This window comes from Orycteropus afer, unplaced genomic scaffold (assembly GCF_000298275.1).
Source record: "Orycteropus afer afer isolate SDZICR_OR568_19922 unplaced genomic scaffold, OryAfe1.0 scaffold00290, whole genome shotgun sequence".
NCBI classification, from domain to species: domain Eukaryota; kingdom Metazoa; phylum Chordata; class Mammalia; order Tubulidentata; family Orycteropodidae; genus Orycteropus; species Orycteropus afer.
Window position 1 is genome coordinate 2,778,169 of NW_006921877.1, and position 19,064 is coordinate 2,797,232.

Consider the following 19,064-nt stretch of genomic DNA (forward strand, 5'->3'; position numbering starts at 1 on the left):
CCTCGGAAGGAAGGTTGGGCAATCCTACTTCCGTAGTGATACTGCCTTGGAAACCCAAGGAGGGGTCGCTATGAGTCAGGGCTGACTCAACGGCAAACAACAACAACATTTTACATTTACTTTTAAGCCTCCTGATATCCTTTTGTAAATTGGTGGTCTACATATGCTTAATAAATATCTGTCTTTTCAAATTTCTATCATTGCCACATACCATACTTTTCTTATTCTTAGGTAAGTATTATAATCTATCATGTATTGGGAATGTGCTTTGATGGAAGAAATTATGAGGTTATACTGAGGCACTGGTGGTTCAGTGGTAGAATTCGTGTCTCTCATGTGGAAGACCTGGGTTCAATTCCCTGTCAGTATACCTCATGCACAGCCATGCAGTCTGTCACTGGAGGCTTGTGTGTTGCTATGGTGTTGAACAGATTTCAGCAAAGCTTCCAGACTAAGACTAGGAAGAAAGGCCTGGTGATCTACTTCTGAAAATCAGCCAATGAAAGCCCTACAAATCACAGAAGGCTGCTTTGCCACTGATCATGGGGGTGGCGCAGGACCAGACAGAATGTCATTCTGCTGTACATCCGATCTCCATGAGTCTGGCCCAACTCACCAGCAGCTAACAACAAATGAAGTTACATATGCCCTGAGAGCTCAGAATATACCTCTGTACATAAAAGATTTCAATAAATGTTTTGAAATGAATGATGTTATAATAAACAAATGCTTCCAAGACCATCTGCTTCCAGATGCATTGGAAGAATTATGTTGATAACAAATAATTAAACTATTAGTTCAGATTAATTGTATCTAGTCATTGACAGTTTGGGGAGCTCTGGTAGCATAGTGCCTAAGGCACTTGACTGCTAACCAGAGGCTGGCGGTTCAAACCCACCAGCCACTCCTCAGAAGGAAGGTTGGGCAATCTACTTCTGTAGTGATACTGCCTTGGCAACCCAAGGAGGGGTCGTTATGGGTCGGGTCCAACTCGACGGCACATAACAACAACAACATTGACAGTTTGGCTAGGACTTTTTTTTTCCCTTTTTTGGCAAACAATTAAGTCAACTTGAATAAAATAGCCAAACTGCATTTATTTTAAAAATCCCATTATTCATGGTTTTACTTATCCAGATTACCTTCCTCACAATTTCTCTAGCTTAAAAGATGAGTACTGTTCTGAAGCAGCAGCAAGAATTTTAAATTTAATTTTTTTTAGGTTAATGCCTATGATGTGAAATATGTGTGGGATAATGTCATTAATAGATCTCAAACACTAGCCTAAAGGTTGGCAGTTTGAACCCATTCAGCAGTGCTTCGGAAGACAGGGTTGCCAACCTGTTTCCAAAAGGTGACGGCTTGAAAACTCTGTGGAGCAGCTCTACTCTGCATGCCTGGGGTCACTATGAGCTGGATTAGATTCAGTGGCAACTAATATCAACAATTTTAAATGAATTTCACTATTTCTGGTTCTCTCACCATAAAGCACATTTTAAGGAACAAAAATTGCTAAATAAAAAATATGATCTTATACATGAATATCAATCAAAAGTGTAAAAAACTAGCATTTAAATGTATTCAGTTGATTATTTTTTAGATTTTAACATAAGTTTTGTTTGGTCCACAAAAATAACTATAAATGGAACTAAACCAGGGGTTCTAATTTTTGTTGTCCCTTGGACCCTTTTGGCAGTCTGGTGAAGTCTGGGTGCCTTCTAATAATATTTTTAAATGCATAAAATAAAATATATAAGATTACAAAAGAGGCCAATTACACTGAAATATATACTCTCTGGTGGCATAGCACCTAAGGCATTTGACTGCTAACCAGAATGCTGGCAGTTCAAACCCAACAGCCACTCCACAGAAGGAAGACTTGGCAATCTACTTCTGTAAAGCTTTACCACCTCAGAGCCCAAAGGGGGTCGCTATGAGTTAGAATCGACTGGATGGCAGTGAGTTTGGTTTGGTTTATAGGTATTACAATGTCAAAAAAATAAGTGTAAATTCATGATACAGTAGCACACAGGCACAGCAGGTAAGACATTGGACTGCTAACCAAAAGGCCAGTAATTCAAACCTACCAGCTGCTCCACCAGAGGAGATAGGAGGAAGATGAGGTGCTCTACTTCCATAATGATTTATAGCCTTGGAAACCCAATGGGGGTTGCTATAAGTCAGAATCGACTCAATGGCAGTGGGAATGTGCAAAAACGGCAAGGAGGCCACATGTTCCGACCTTCTCTAACCTTACAAGAAGAAGACAGGATTACCAGCAGTAACCCAAGGCCTATTCCTACAAGACCAGACATGCTGCCTTCCTCCAGCCGTTTCACTAACCGTTCCTCCCAAAGCACCACCACCTCTCTCCTGGGTTCGATAATTCACTGCAGTGGCCACACAGAACTCACAGATTATGGGGTTTTTTAGGGAAGCATCACAGGCTATAATTCAAGTTCAGGAAAAAAATGCTGTCTCTCTCCCAGCCCACCATCCCTCAGCCAACAGTCTCTCACAGTCTCTTTCCCAGCAGTACTGGTCCCTCAGTGTCTCACTCAGCAATGCCTGTCTCTTGCATCTCTCCCAGCAACGCGTGTCTCAGGAGCCCGTGTCTCTTTCAGCAGCACATCTTCCTCAACCAGCGGTCACAGAGAGTTCTGCCTCTAGGAGGCCTCCTTTTGAGCCCGGCAGGGTGGTCAAACTAGACAATTATAGCATCAGAACTCCAAGCACCTGAGAGAGAGTGGGCACCTCCCAGACCATTGTTTTGTGCCACTCCCAACAGAAATACTCCAGGTGGACACCTTCGCAATCAGGAGCTCCTCAGTTGCTCATAGCAAATCCCACCTTGGAGTTTACAAAGACTTATGGGTAGAAAAGCCACACAAAGTAATTTACTACACTGCAGAATGGGAAATACAAATGCTTTAAATAACAAGAGTTAATAACTACCCTAAATTTTAAATAGTGATAATGAAATAATATTTCAAAGTATCTGCAAAAACTGTAATATAATATAAAAATATCTGGGTTCTCTATAGGTGATAAAGTCACAAATATTGCTACTATTACTGGGATTTATGAACTATGTTCAGAATTGAAGGAAATGCTGAATTTCCTAAGTTGTTGCTGTTGTTAGCTGCTGTTAAATTGGTTTTGACTCATAGTGAACGTATATACAACTGAATGAAACACTGCCTGGTCCTGTGCAATCCTCATAAACATTGCCATGCTTGAGCCCATCATCACAGACACTGTGCCAATCCATCTCATTGTAGGTCTTCCCCATTTTCACTGACCCTCTACTTTATCTACCATAATATCCTTCTCCAGGGACTGGCTCATTCTGACAACATGACCAAAATCTCGCCATCCTCTCTTCCAAGGAGCATTCTGACTGTATTTCTAAGACAGATTGGTTCATTCTTCTAGCATTCTACTGTACATTCAATATTCTTTGCCAATATCACAATTCAAATGCATCAATTCTTCTGTGGTCATCCTTATTCATTGTCCAACTCTCACATACATATGAGGCTATTGAAAATACCATGGCTTGTCAATAAACTTAAAAACATTGAAACACTGCAAAGCATCTTCTCAAATTGCAATGCTACAAAATTAGAAATCAACAACAGGAAGATGAAGGAAAAGAAAGCAAATACATGCAAACTTAACAACACCCTCCTTAAAAACTACTGAGTAATAGAAAAAATGAAATAAAAAAATTCCTTGAATCAAATGAGAATGAAAACACAACATACCAACATCTTTGGGACATAACAAAAGCAGTGATCAGAGGGCAATTCATAGCAATAAATGCACATATTATAAAAGAAGAGCCAAAAATCAACACCTTAACCCAACATCTCTAAAATTAGAAAAAGAACAGAAAAAAAAAAAAAGCTTATAGTGACCTGAAGAAAAGAAATAATAAAGATTCAATCAGGAATACATAAAATAGAAAACAGAAAAGCAACAGAAAGAATCAATAAGACTAGAAGTTGGTTCATTGAAAAGATTAATAAATTTGACAAAACACCAGCAAATTCAACAAAGGAAAAAATGCAAATAATACAAAAAGGAAATAAAATGTGTGATGTCACAACAGAACTAACAGAAATAAAAAGGATAATATCAGGATACTATAAAGAACTGTACTCCAACAAATATGAAAACCTAGACGAGATGGTCAATTTTTTGGAAACATATTACTTACCTAAACTACATTTCTACTGAGGTAGAAAATTTGAACAGACAGAAGAAGAAGAAGGAAGAAGAGGATGAGGAGGAGGCAGAGGGGGAGGGGAGGGGAGAAGAAGGAGAAGAAGAAGAAGAAGAAGAAGAAATTGAACAGGTCATAAAAAAAATACCAATGAGAAAATGTCCTGGCCCAGATGGTTTCACTGGAGAATTCTACCAAACATTCAGAGAAGAGCTGGCACCCACCAATCCTACTCAAACTATTCCAGAACATAGAAAATGATGAATCCTCCCAAATTCATTTAATGAAGCAAGCATAAACCAGATACAAAAACCAGGCAAAGAAAACTAGAGACCAATATACCTCACGAATTTAGACAAAAAAAATCTTCACCAAAATCCTAGCCAATAGACTCCAACAGCATATAAAAATAATTACAATACATTATGACCAAGTGGGGTTCATACCAGGTATGCAAGGATGATTTAACATTAGAAAAACAATCACCATAATCCATCATATAAGTAAAATAAAAAAAAGAAACACATTATCCTATCAATCAATGCAGAAAAGGCTTTGATAAAAGCCAACACCCATTTCTGATTTAAAAAAAAAAAAAAACTCTCAGAAAAATAGGAATAGAAGGGAAATTCCTCAATGTAATAAAGGGTATATATGCAAAACCAACAGTCAACCTTATTCTCAACAGAGAAAGACACTGAAAGTATTCCTCTTGTGAATTGAAACCAAACAAGGATACCCTCTATTACCACTTCTATTCAACATTGTATTAGAAGTCCTAGCTAGGGCAATAAAGCAAAAAAGGGAAATAAAAGACATCCAAAAACTATTTCTATTTGTAGATTATATGATTGCATACATAGAAAATTCCAGAGACTCAACAAGAAAACTACTGAAACTATTGAAAGATTCAGCATAGTGGTGAAAGATTCAGCAAGATCAACATACAAAAATCAGCTGGATTCCTCTACACCAGCAAAGAGGTCTCTGAAAAGGAAATAAGGAAATCAACATCATTTACAATAGTTACCAAAAAGATAAAAATACTTGGGAATAAATCTTATCAGGGACACAAAAGACCTATATGAAGAAAACCATAAAACACTACCACAAGAAATTATAAGAGATCTGCATAAATGAAACAACATACCATGCTTATGGATAGGAAGACTGAACATTGTGAAAATGGCAGTACTATCCAAAGCAATCTATAGATTCAATGCAATCCTAATACAGATTCCATAAGCATTTTTTAAGGACATGGAAAAAACAATCACTGATTTTATATGGAAAGGAGAGAGACCTTGGAAAAGCAAAGCACTACTGAAGAAGAACAAAGTAGTTCTCACACTCCCCAATCTCAAAACCTGCTATACAGCCATAGGAGTAAAAACAGCCTGGTACTGGTACAATGACAAGACATATAGACCAGTGGAACAGAATTCAGAACCTAGAAATAAATCCATTCACCTATGGACAGCTGATCTTTGACAAAGGGCTGAAACCCATTAAATGGGGAAGAGACAATCTTTTTAATAAATGGTGCTGGCAAAACTGGATATCCATTTGCAGAAAAATGAAACAAGATCCATACCTCACACTGTATACAAAACTAACTCAAGATGGATCAAAGACTTAAATGTAAAACCTAAAATTAAAAAATTCATCGAAGAAAAAATAGGGGCAAACTCAGGGGCCTTAATATACGGCATAAAAAACTATCAAATATAACTAAAAATGCACACAAACAGCAGAAGGTAAACTAGATGACTAGGATCTTCTAAAAATTAAATTCTTATGCACAACAAAAGGTTTCTCCAAAAGAGTAAAGAGAGGACTTACAGATTGGGGGAAAATATTTGGCGATGACATATCCAACAAGGGACTTATCTCTAAAATTTATAGAAAACTCCAGCACCTCAACATTAAAAAGACAAACAAGCCAATTTAAAAATGGGCAGAAGACATGAACAGCACTTCACCAAGGAAGATACTCAGGCGGCCAACATGCAATCATTAACCATTAAAAAAAAAAAAAACAAACTCATTGCCATGAAGTTGTTTCCAACTCATAGTGACCCCCATTGGGTTTCCCAGGTTGTAAATCTTTATGGAAGTAGATCACCCAGTCTTCCTTCCACGGAGCAGCTGATGGGTTTGAACCACTGACCTTCCAGTTAGCAGTTAATCCCTTATCCACTACGCCACCAGAGCTCCTTTAGCCATCAGAGAGATGCAAATCAAAACAACAATTAGATACCATCTCACCCCAGCAATAACAACTAAATTCAACAAGACAGAAAATAACAGATGTTAGCGAGGATGTGGAGAGATTGGGACTCTCATACACTGCTGATGGAACTGTAAAATGATAAAACCGTTGTGTAAAACCGTATGGATCTTCCTTTAAAAATTAGAAATATCACTTGCTCCAGCAATTCCATTACTAGGTATATGATTGTCTGATTCAAAATGGCAAATACCAGTCCAATTCAGCTAGGATATCATAAGATATCAATCTTCATGCATTCCATTTCATTTTTGACAATTTCCAATTTTCCTAGATTCATACTCTGTACATTCCACGTTCTGATTATTAACAGATGTTTGCAGCTGTTTCTTCTCCTTTTGAGTCGTGCCATATCAGTAAATGAAGGTCCCAAAAGCTTTACTTCATCTACATCATTAAGGTCAACTCTCCTTTGAGAAGGCAAGAGATGCCCAGTTGTATTTTGAGTGATTTCCAACCTGAGGGGCTCATTTTCTGACACTGTGTCAGACAATGTTTCCCTGGTATTCATAAGGTTTTCAGTGGCCAGTCGTTTCAGATGTAGACCTGGCCACTTCCTTTTTCCTAGTCTGTCTTAGTCCAGAAGCTCCGCTGAAACTTGTCCACCATGGGTGACTGGTGGTATTTGAAATACCATCATCACAGCAACATGCAAGCTATCATAGCACAACAAACTGACAGATGAGTGGTGGAAATTCAGTTAGAAGTTAATGAAAAGAAAGGTAAGTTTCTCCCCATACAAATTTACAAATTCTCTGAATTCTATCCATGGATACCTAGGGTGCCTGTAGACCCCAAGTAAAAAACCTTTGAACTACAGAAGAAAAGTAATGAAGTGTTCAACAAAAATCTTCACTGTATGTCCAACATAGGGGGGATGTTTTGGCAATAAGTAATCTCAAACTTATAGAAATAAAACACTTTTAAATTATGGTAAAATATGTATCACAAAAAAAAAATAGTTGGTTCAACCAGTCTTAAGTGCACAATTTAATGACATTAATCACATTCACCAAAGTGTGCAACTGTCATTATTATCCACTTCCAAAAAAAATTTTTATCACCCTCAACAGAAATGCAGTACCCCTTAAGTAGTAACTGCATATACTCTACATCCCTTGGCCTCTGGTAACCATTAATAAACTTTTGTCTCTATGCATTTTCTGTTCTAGATATTCCATATGAATGGAATCAACAGTGTTTGTCCTTTTGAGTCTGATTTATTTCACTTTCATAATGTTTTCAAGATCTATCCATGTGGCAGCATGTATCAGAATGTCATTTCTATTTATGGTAAGTAATATTACATCATATTACCATATTTTATTTATCCATTCGTTTGTTGTTGGATTTTGAGTAGTTTCTACACTTTAGCTCTTGTGAATTATGCTACAACGAACATGGGTATTTCAGTCTCTGCTTTCAAATCTTTTGGGTATGTATTTAGCAGTGGAATTGCTTGTTCATATGATAATTCTGGGTTTAACATTTTGGAGAACCAACAAACTGTTTTTCCACAGTGGCTGAACCATTTTACATTACCACCACAATGGACAATGGTTCCAGTTTCTCCACATCCCTGCCAATACTTGTTAGTTTTCAGTTCTCTGGTAATAGCCGTTCCAGTGGGTATGATGTGGTATGTACATTGTTGTGGTTTTGATTTGCATTTCCCTAATGACTCATGACTTTTAGCATTTTTTCATATGCTTCTTGGTCATTCATATATCTATTTTTGTGAAATGTCTATTAAGTCTCTTGCCCATTTTGAAATTGGGTATTTTGTCTTTTTGTTGTAGGAGTTCTTTATATATTCTGGATATTAAACCCTTATCAGATGTGGTTACCAAATGTTTTCTCCCATTCTGTAGTTTGGCTAAATCTTATTTATTTATTTATTCTTTTTATTGTGATTTGGGTGAAAATTTACAGAGTAAATACACTTTCCATATAGCAGTTCACATACACTTTGTCTCATGACATTGACCACAACTTACCACAATGCAACATCTCCCCTCCTACTTCCTCCTGATAATTACCTCTTCCCTGTGTCCATCCCTCCATGCACTCCTGCCCCCTGAGCTGTCTCCCTGTGCATAAGTAGCCCTTCTTTCTCCCATGCTTGTTCTCTCCAAGGAGTGTATCTACCTCAGGTAAATGTTCAACTCATATGCCTGTCTATTGTTTGGCTGGAAGCCACAGGCGTGCGTTCAATTCCAGACCTGAAGGGAAGCTAGGGGCCATAGTCTCAGTGGTTCCACCAGGCTCTATTGGACCAGCAAACCTGGTCCCCTGTTTTGTTTTTTTTTTCCCAAAAATGATTTTGAGTTTTGTTCCACATTGTTCTCCCTCTCTATCCAGGATCTCCTACATAGATCCTCTTCCAAGTGGTTGACAGTAGTAGCCGGGCACCATCTAGTTCTTCTGGTCTCATAGTCGTATAGGCTGCAGATCGGATGGTGTACCAGTCGCAAGGACTAATTGTTTGCAAGAATTTTTGGTTTTCTTCATTCTTCTTGGTTCTGGACGAGAAGAGACCCATCGTTGCATCTAGATGGCAGCTTGCAAGCTTTTAAGATCCCAGTTGCTACTCGCCACAGTAGGAGGAGGAACAATGTTTTGTGTAGTATGTTATGCCAATTGAGCTTGATGTCCCCTGCGACTATGGTCCCAAGCACACAGGTTCAACTACTCAGTCCCTCTGGGTAGCTGGCTGTGACCAAGCAGTGACTACAACCTTGCTCCTTGTCAGCTCCATTATACACCTGGGAATTCAGATCATACACATAAATTTATAGGACCACTGTCTGCCAACCCTCTACATGTTCTTGGGTGCACTCCCCACTTCATAGATGGACCTAATATTTCAGCCTGTCCACCCATCTATCCACCCATATACCCGTGTTTGCCTTCACTGACCTTGCCGTACTATATGCGCAAAAGGATTCATCTTTGTTGTCTGTACTTCCCACGTACCTCTCTATGTCTCTCTTCCTCAATGCCACTATATTGATCACTCACATTTGGTTCTCTTCACCCAAATCATAACTTATCTCTATCTATCTAACAGTATTCCCTACCCTACCCTCCCACCCCTGGTAACCAACAAAGAAAATGTCCTTCCATAGATAAGCATTTCCTTGACTTTTACAATAACGGACTAATATAGTATTTGTCCTTTTGTGATTGACTTATTTCACTCAGCATAATGTCCTCCAAGTTCATCCACACTATGCGGTGTTTGCAGATTCTACATTATTTTTTAGTGTTGCATAGTATTCCATTGTGTGTATGTAGCATAGTTTGGATATGCATTCCTCAGTTGATGGACACCTAGGTTGTTTCCATCTTTTGGCTATTGTAAATAGTGCCTCAAAGAACATGGGTGTGCATATGTCTGTTTTTGTTATGGTTCTCACTTCTTTAGGATATATACCTAGTAATGGAATGGCTGGGTCAAAAGGTATTTCTAGTTCCAACTTTTGAAGGAACTGCCATACTGCTTTCCATAATGGTTGTACCATTTTACAGTCCCACCAGCAGTGTATGAGAGTCCCAGTCTCTCTACTTCCTCGCCAGCATTTATTATTTTCTGTCTCATTGAACTTTGCTACTAAGAAAACAAAAAGTTTAAAACAAAAAAGAAATTTAAGAAAACATGTTTTTTAAAAAAAATCTCATTCTGCAAAAACGGTGTGGGTGGCATCCTCTGACCTCCTCTAATTTCATGAGGGGAGACAGAATTACCATCAACAGCCCAAGTCTGGTTCTATGCGGTAGAAGCCAGACATGCTGCCACCCTACAACCTTTTTACCAATTCTAACACCAACCATCCCTTCCACGGCAGTCTTTACTTTGCTGGGTTTGATAACTTGTTATAGTGGCCGCACAGAACTCACAGACAATACTCATGATTATGGGGTTTATTAGGAAGTAACAGGTTACAACTCAAGTTTAGGAACACTCAAGATACAATTCTTCATTGAGGACAGCCTCCCCTCAACCATGCCCTAAGGCACACCTCTCTTTGGCCCTTGGTCTCTTGGCCTAGCCTCTGCCCTACTTGGGCAAGTGTTATAAAACTCTTTTAGCTCTGCCAACAGGTACACCTATGTGTACTCCACTCCACCAGCAAGCCTCCTGCCTAAAGGCACTCAGTTCTCTCACTCCAAGGACCAGCAAGCCTCCTACTTTGCCTCATGCCTCTTGGTTTTGCTGCCGATGTCTTTCAGCCGCCTCTCTGCCACCGTTTCGGCACAAGGATCTTGGGTGCAAGGATATGCTTCACTCCCGGCTCTTCTGTCTTGATGGCAATGAGATTCTTCCCTTCTGTCTCTGGGAGGGTTCATTTTATTTGCAGAGTCCCATCTCCAATAAAGGAGCTCTGGTAGCATAGTGGCTAAAAGCACTTGACTGCTAACCAGAAGGCTGGCGGTTCAAACCCACCAGCCACTCCTCGGAAGGAAGGTTGGGCAATCCTACTTCCGTAGTGATACTGCCTCGGAAACCCAAGGAGGGGTCGCTATGAGTCGGGGCCGACTCGACGGCACATAACAACAACAACAACATCTCCAATAAAGGAGCCAAGTCCCTTAATTATATAATTAACAAGCTATCCAATCCCCTTGGTGGGCCATAAGCCCCTTACATTTGCATAGTCCCACCCAGTCATCTGGTAGGAATCACAAAGACCATGGCTAGAAAAGCCCTGCCAAGCAATTCACTGCACCACCCTATCCCAGTCCTTTCTCCTTTAGGCTCAGATCCTCCCTCCTTAAAAGTAACCACTGTTACTAGTTTCTGGTATACCTTTCCAGAATTTCTTATACATATATAAGCAAATTTAAAAAAACACATATATTCTTATTGTTGTGTGCTGTCGACTCAACTCTGCCTCATAGTGACCCTATACGACAGAGTAAAACTGCCCCCATAGGGTTTCCTAAGCTGTGATCTTGACGGGAGCAGATCACCAGGTCTTTTCTGCCATGGAGCTGCTGGTGGGTTTGAATTGCCACTTTTTGGTTAGCAGGTGAGTACTTAACCATTGCTGCACCAGGGCTCCTTTAAAATACTAATATATATATAATATACATATATATATAAGGGAGCACTGGTTGCGTAGTGCCTAAGGCACTTGACTGCTAACCAGAAGGCTGGCGGTTCAAACCCAACAGCCACTCCTCGGAAGGAAGGTTGGGCAATCTACTTCCACAGTGATACTGCCTCGGAAACCCAAGGAGGAGTCACTATGAGTCGGGTCCGACTCGATGGCACATAACAACAACAACAACATACATATATAAAAGGTATTTTTTAGCATAGGAAATTGTATAAAAAATGATCTATAATATACAGCTATGTGCACCTTGGTAGTGCTTGTGTAATACAAACAAAAATTTATTGATTTCTAGATAACAAATTTTTTATGTTCTCTAATAGCTAATATTAAATCATTCAGAGGCATTTTCAAAATGGTACTATGATTAACATTATGTATAACTTAAGATTGTTTATATGTTTTGTGGTTAAAAAAAAAAAAGCCTAATGTTCCATTCTCTTGACCAATATTTTTAAAATCAGTAGCATGTCTGGTTGTGTAGTGGATAAGGGACTTGACTGCTAACTGGAACATCACTGGTTCAAACTCACCAGCTGCTCCGTGGAAGGAACACTGGATGATTTACAGCCTCAGAAACCTAGTGGGGGTCACTATGAGTCGGAAACGACTCAATGGCAGTGAGCTAGGTTGTTTTTTCTTTTTTTTCAGCATGTTTAAATCAGTGATAATTTTTATTTTATTGAAATAATTAGCTAACACCATCATAACCTTTATGAACAGGTAGCAAAACAATTGAAAATATAAACAGAGTATATATTTATTACACTCAGCAATCTCTGCCATTGCTCACAATGCTTTCTCTCTACCTGAAATATCTCTCTCCTGATGAAAATCAAGACAAATGCACATATGTCATTTTCTCATGAAGCTTTTTCCCTGATTGCATGTGAGAATTAATCTCTCTTCATTCTACCTCATAACATTTTGTTTGTATTTCCATTAGAATACTTATTATATTCTTCATATATAGTTGAGTACATGTCTATTATGTCTGTTTTTCCCACAAAAAAGGGATAATGTTTTATTTACGTTTTATTTGTGGTATGCAGAAGTGTCCTAAAAATAGGAGGAGCTCAATAAGTCTTTGTTGAATTGATTTAAAATAGTTTTTTTCCCTATCTACTCTACAAAGAGAAATGTAATATGCAAAAAGGTAAAAAAGTAACTATGTACTTTGGTACTTTTATATGTCACTAAAGATTATATTTAATTTTTCAAGCCTCCCTTTTTTTCTGCCCAACCACATGAGACTATCCTAGGAAGCAATTCTTCTGTATTCCCTTCCACAGGAAATCGAAACAAAGTATTATGGAAATTCTTATCTAGGAAATGAATTTCCATTTTATCTTTTCTCTGTTCTAGGAGCCTTGGTAGTACAGTGGTCAAAGCGCTCGCTTGCAAACTGAAAGGTCAGTAGTTCAAACCCACCAGCCACTCCACGAGAGAAAAATGTGGCAGTCTGGTTCCATAAAAATTACAGCCTTGGAAACCCTATGGGGACTTCTGTGTCATATGGGGTTGGACAACACCCTAACAATATAATATTTAATAATAAGGAAGTAAACCATGAGTCATTTTTCAAGTCAATAACCTCATCACAAATTTGTTGGTTTGGTATTTAAAACTATAATGATTTTAAGTGCTTTTATCAAGGTAATATATGCACAGTATTTAAAAATCAGTAAGTGCTAGAAGTCACTTATCAAAAATCAGCAGTCACCATCCTGCCCCTTACCAAAACTACCAACACCCAGTTCAGCTTCCCAGTGGATTTAATTCAGTTTCTTCAATTAATTTAACTGTTTCTTCCAGGTTTCTAAAATATTTTATTGCCATTTTTTTTTCTTACCAATTTTACATGATATCTATAGATTTAATAACTATTATCATGGTAGTCAAGGTTTTAGATCTTTGGCACCATCATCACCCATTTCTACACTCCCATTCTCATGTATAGTGACAAAGGTGGTTAAACCAGTACTTGGTGATTACATTATTATGAGAATATGATTCATTGTTTCCTTTTCCATATTTGATTTCCCCTATAGCTGTTAAGGGGGAGCTCTGGTAGCATAGTGGCTAAGGCACTTGACTGCTAACCATAAGGCTGGTGGTTCAAACCCACCAGCCACTCCTCGGAAGGAAGGTTGGGCAATCCTACTTCCGTAGTGATACTGCCTCAGAAACCCAAGGAGGGGTCGCTATGAGTCAGGGCTGACTCGACGGCACATAACAACAACACAACAACAACATAGCTGTTAATGATTCAAAATAAGTTTAATATGCTGCACTATATCATAAACTTAGTATGTCATCATTAGACAATGTGGTGTAGTAGCTTCCCTCTGCCAAGACTGAAATTAGTTGTGATTTTGGAAAACTAACTTTACCTGAGTCTGTTTTCTCTAAAATGAGTAGTATCTGCCTTGTCCTTCTTACAAGGTTCTTATGAGAAGCAAAGTAAGAATAAGATAGTAAATGTGAAAGTCCTTTATAAACTTTAAATATGAATGAAATATAAGGCAAAGTAATTATTAGACCAAAGTTTTTATCATTTCTGACAGTGAAACAGGATTCTAGTCTTGATTCCTCTGACAGATCTACTTTGGGCAACTCTTTCATAACTGAGCTGTTTTTTAATTCATAATACACACATATCAACGGTTATGAAAATTACTATGCTTACACTGCTTAAACAATTTATTTTAATATATAACCAAGTATGTAAAACAAGCTTATACTACTAGCCAAGCTCCTGAGTACCTGCCAACTCTGATTTTATGAATTTGTTTCAAACATCAATTGCCCCCACAGACATAAAACAGTAGTGATAGCTAACCGAGAGACTGCGAAAGCAATTTGTTTCCTGAAGACACCGGGCACTATAAAGTGGGAATGCAATTATGTGTCAGATTCACTAACAAAATTTAAAAATAATCAAATTAGTATGATGAATCAAATGGCCGATGAGAACATTTACGTCCTTGCAGGTAAAGCTCTCTATATTAGGAAGTCTTTGCACACGCAAAAACTTTACTTTCCCATGATGATATCTGGCTTTTCTGGGCTGAGGCGTGGCACCGGAGCCTTCCCTCGCATGGGGTTCCCGGCATGCTTTGCGCTGCTCTCGGTGGGAAAGCTTACCTCCACCGAGGGTTACTGTAAGGTTACTGTAGGGCTGTCGAGGCCGACCGTTGAAAGAAGGCGCATGCGCCCCGGGTAAAGCGCGCGCTGCCTCGAGCCGCTTTCCTTGTCGCTGGAGTCAGGTTCTTAGACGTTCCGTAATATATATATTGTATACACATATTATTCTTTGCCTTTAAATCTCTTTTTCTGTCACTACTCCCTTACATTTAAGCTTTTAAATGTCTCAATGACAAAATATTTGGGGTAAAATGTGTAACTACTTCTTTTTCTCAAGAGGTGCAGTGGATTAGGTTAACGCTGGCGTCTAGTCTAGATAGCAGTAGAATAATTCTATACGTTTAAATTAAGTAGACTTCTCTGTGAAGTTTAACTCTTCTGTGACGCTTTCTAGTTAAATTGCTTCACTAAGAAAAATGAAATTGAGCTAAAAAAGGAAATTGAAAATTACATCAAATTACTGTTCCCTTTGCTGTGGAGTCAATTCCAGTGCATAGCAACCAAAATACCAAATTATAATCGAGAAATCAGAATAGTCACAAAATCTGTAAGTTTGTTGCCCCTTTATAGCTGTTACACAGTACGAAAATACGTTGTATCCTAAAGTACAGTGAAGGAAAGTTACCTCATTTGGTTATTTGAAACTACAAATTTAAAAAAAGAATTATTAAAGGAATTTAGCAGGGCAGTTTTTCATAACCAAATACCTACTGATGAAATGTTGTCAATGCTTAAATACTTGTAAAGTTAAGAAAGCTTAAGGTTGTGTCTTTTAAAAAGGCACTGTGAGTTTTACTGCTAAAAAGAGTAAAATAAACTGAGTTTATTGCTAAAAAGAAACAAAAATTTTTTATTGTGGTTTGGGTGAAAAATTACAGAGCAAATTATTTTCTTGTTCAACAATTTATACACATTTTGTTTCATAATATTAGTTGCAGTCCCCTCAATTAACAGCACTCTTTCGACTTACTCCCTGGTTTCCAATTTCCAGCTCTGGTAGCATAGTGGCTAAGACACTTGCCTGCTAACCAGACGGCTGGCGGTTCAAACCCACCAGCCACTCCTCAGAAGGAAAGTTGGGCAATCCTACTTCCGTAGTGATACTGCCTCGGAAACCCAAGGAGGGGTCACTATGAGTCGGGGCCGACTCGACGGCACACAACAACAACATCTTTCCTGCCCCTTCCTGCCTTCTGACTTTCTTTTTGGGCAAATGTTGCCCTTTTAGTCTCAAGTGGTTGATTATTCTGAGAAGTACCTTCCTTACTGGTGTTATTGCTCACTTTATAGCCTGTTGAATGAAAATTTTATTCATAATAAACATTTATGTGAGGCAAGCAAATGGCTTACAATTAGGACATTACTTGAAGTAATTGTATGGCAATATGAACTTACACTTTTTTAAAGATTCTAAGTAAAGAAATTTTCTAAAAATTTATTTGCATAATATTCTTTCTGACTTGTAATAAACTAGGGTGTTAGGGATACAAGTAAGTTCTGAAGTTAATAAAAGCTTGTATTTGTGTCACAAGGTTAAATTCAAGAAAATATTCTCAGAAGAAGATGGCTACTACACAGTTACAGAGACCTTCCATGGTATGATTCCTTGCATTTTAATACATCAATTTAGCTAATTTTATTCTTTCTCTTTTTTCTAATTTTTTTTTTTCTTGAAGTTTCAACTATTTTATTTTTATATTTCAAAGTTAGAGTCAACTGTTTGAGGATTTAATGATATCAGGAAACTCCATGCTTTAAGAAATGAAGATATTTGCTAAACTATTTTGAATTAATGAAGAATTATATTGGATGTTTGATGCATTGGTTCAAATTTTATTTACATTTGTTGCTGTTGTTGTTGGGTGCCCTCGAGTAATTAAATCAGATTCTATTACTTTAATGAAATTATTGTTCAGAGCAGTCCACTCTTACAAAAATGAATATCCATGCCCCAGAGACAAAGATAAAATTGTCATCTTCACACAGAATCTTGCATGACAGTTACCTGTGTTAAACAGATTCAGTGGCTTAACAGGAAATAAGTGTTTTTTGATGTATTGTGTTATTTACAGATAACCTGTAAGGCAATTCTTAAGTTCTCAAGCACTTTTTGCTTGTTACTTGTAAGCTGCTACCCTAGCAACACCCTCACATCTTAGAAGCCATGCCTACTTCCTAGAGCTTTCTAATTACCATGGGCAGGGATTCTTTTGGAGAGTACCATGCTTATACAAAATTGAACCTACTTTTAAGTTCATGGAAACTTTTCTAATAAATCTCAGTAAAATATTTTCATTTCCCTTGAATTTTAGAGTGCATTGGTATTTCCCAATAAAATATCAACTGAGCAGCAGTCTTTGGTATTATTAAAGAGGCTTCTAGCAGTGTCAGTATCCTGTATCACATATTTGAGAGGAATATTTCCAGAATGTGCTTATGGAACAAGATATCTGGATGGTAATATAATACTTATTTTAAAACTTCCTTTAAAAATGTTTTCTTTTTGCTTACTCTAAAACTATAATTTCTGAATTAGAGATTTTGAGTCTGTTTTTTAATAATAGCTTTAAACTGTACACCAATTGCCGTCAGTTGATTCCAGCCCACAGTGACCCCTATAAGGCGAGTAGAATTGCCCCAAAGGGTTTCCAAGGCTGTAAATATTTATAGAAGCAGACTGACACATCCTTTTTTCTTTTCATTGTCATCATATTTCTTTTTTAACTTTTTATTGTGATTTGGGTGAAAGTTTATGGAGCAAATTGGTTTTTCATACAACAAATTCATATACATTTTGTTTTGTGACATCGATGGCAATCCCCACAATATAACCGTACCCTGCTTCTTCCCTGTGTTTACCGTTTCCATTTGTCCTCCTTTCCTATCCCTTCCTGCCTTCGGAGCTTTATCCCTGGACAAATGCTGCTCTTTTGATCTCTTATGTTTGATTGTTCTATGAGGTGGGTACCTCCCTGGTATTAATGTTCACCTTATAGGTCTGTCTATCATTTGGCTGAAAGTTGAGCCATGGGGGAAGTTCTGTTCTAGTCTCTGCCACATCTTTCTGAGCAGCAGCTCATTTGGTTGGTGGTTCAAACCACTGACCTTTTGGTTAGCAGCCGAATGCTTTAATACTGCACCACCGGGCCTCCTAATAATAGTAATTGAGATATAATTCACGTACTATTGTATAATACACCCATTTAAAGTGTACCAATAAATGTTTTTTTAAAATATATTCACAGAGTTGTGCAATTTTAGAACATTTTTATCGCTCCAAAAAGAAATCCCATACCAATTAAATCACATCCCACTTATCCCAACCCCACTAGTCTGAGGCAGCCACCAATCTACTTTCTGTCTGTATGGATTTACCTATTCTGAACATTTCCTATAAATGGGATCATATAATATACGACCTTTGTGACTGGCTTCTTTCACTTAGCATAATGTATTCAAAGTTCATCCATACTGTAGCATGTATCAGTATTTCATTTCTTTTCTTTGCTGAATAATATTCCATTGTATGGATATACTACATTTTATTTATCCACTCATCAGTTGATTAACAGTTGGGTTATTTCTACTTTTGGGCTGTTATGAATATTATCACATTTGTGTACAAATTTTCATGTATACATACATATGAGTGGTTTTGTAAACAGTATATTCAATAAATATACTTTGTAATCAATTATAAAATTTTCCCTCAGTTTCTCAATTATGATTTCACCTGGCATTACTCTTATACCTACTCCTCACTTACCAGGGAGCTCTGGTGGCGTAGTGCCTAAGGCATTTGACTGCTAACCAGGAGACTGGTGGTTCAAACTCACCAGCCACTGCTCAGAAGGAAGGTTGGGCAATCTACTTCCGTAGAGATACTGCCTTGGAAACCCAAGGAGGGGTCGCTATGAGTTGGATCTGACTCGACGGTAATGAATTGAGTTGAGTTCACTTACCAACTATCTCACTATCTGTCACATTTACAATAGTAAAAAATAACTATCTGACTCTATTGTGTTTTAGCATCTTGCAGTGAACACCTATGTGTGAGGCAAGAGTAATGCTGGCTGTGATGGTTAAGATTATGTGTTAACTTGGCTGGGCCATGATTCTTAGTGGTTTGGCAGTTACGTAATGATGTAATTTGACAGATTATATAATAATGTACTCATCCTCTATTTTGTGATCTGATGTGGTAATCTTTCATTTTCTTATAACATAGATTTTCACATAATGGCCTTGTCTTTGGAACCTAACCATGTAGATACGTGAG

At 37.9% G+C, this 19,064-nt stretch overlaps 1 protein-coding gene across 1 annotated transcript in view; it reads left to right on the forward strand.

Annotated features, from left to right (window-relative positions):
- Window positions 1-16,348: 16,348 nt before the first annotated feature.
- Window positions 16,349-19,064, forward strand: part of HORMAD1 (HORMA domain containing 1) — a 72,419-nt gene continuing 69,703 nt past the window's right edge. Inside the window, exons 1-2 of the mRNA XM_007950933.1 lie at window positions 16,349-16,381; window positions 17,098-17,242. Coding sequence (XP_007949124.1) covers window positions 16,349-16,381; window positions 17,098-17,242 — 178 coding nt within the window. The remainder of the gene's footprint in view (window positions 16,382-17,097; window positions 17,243-19,064) is intronic.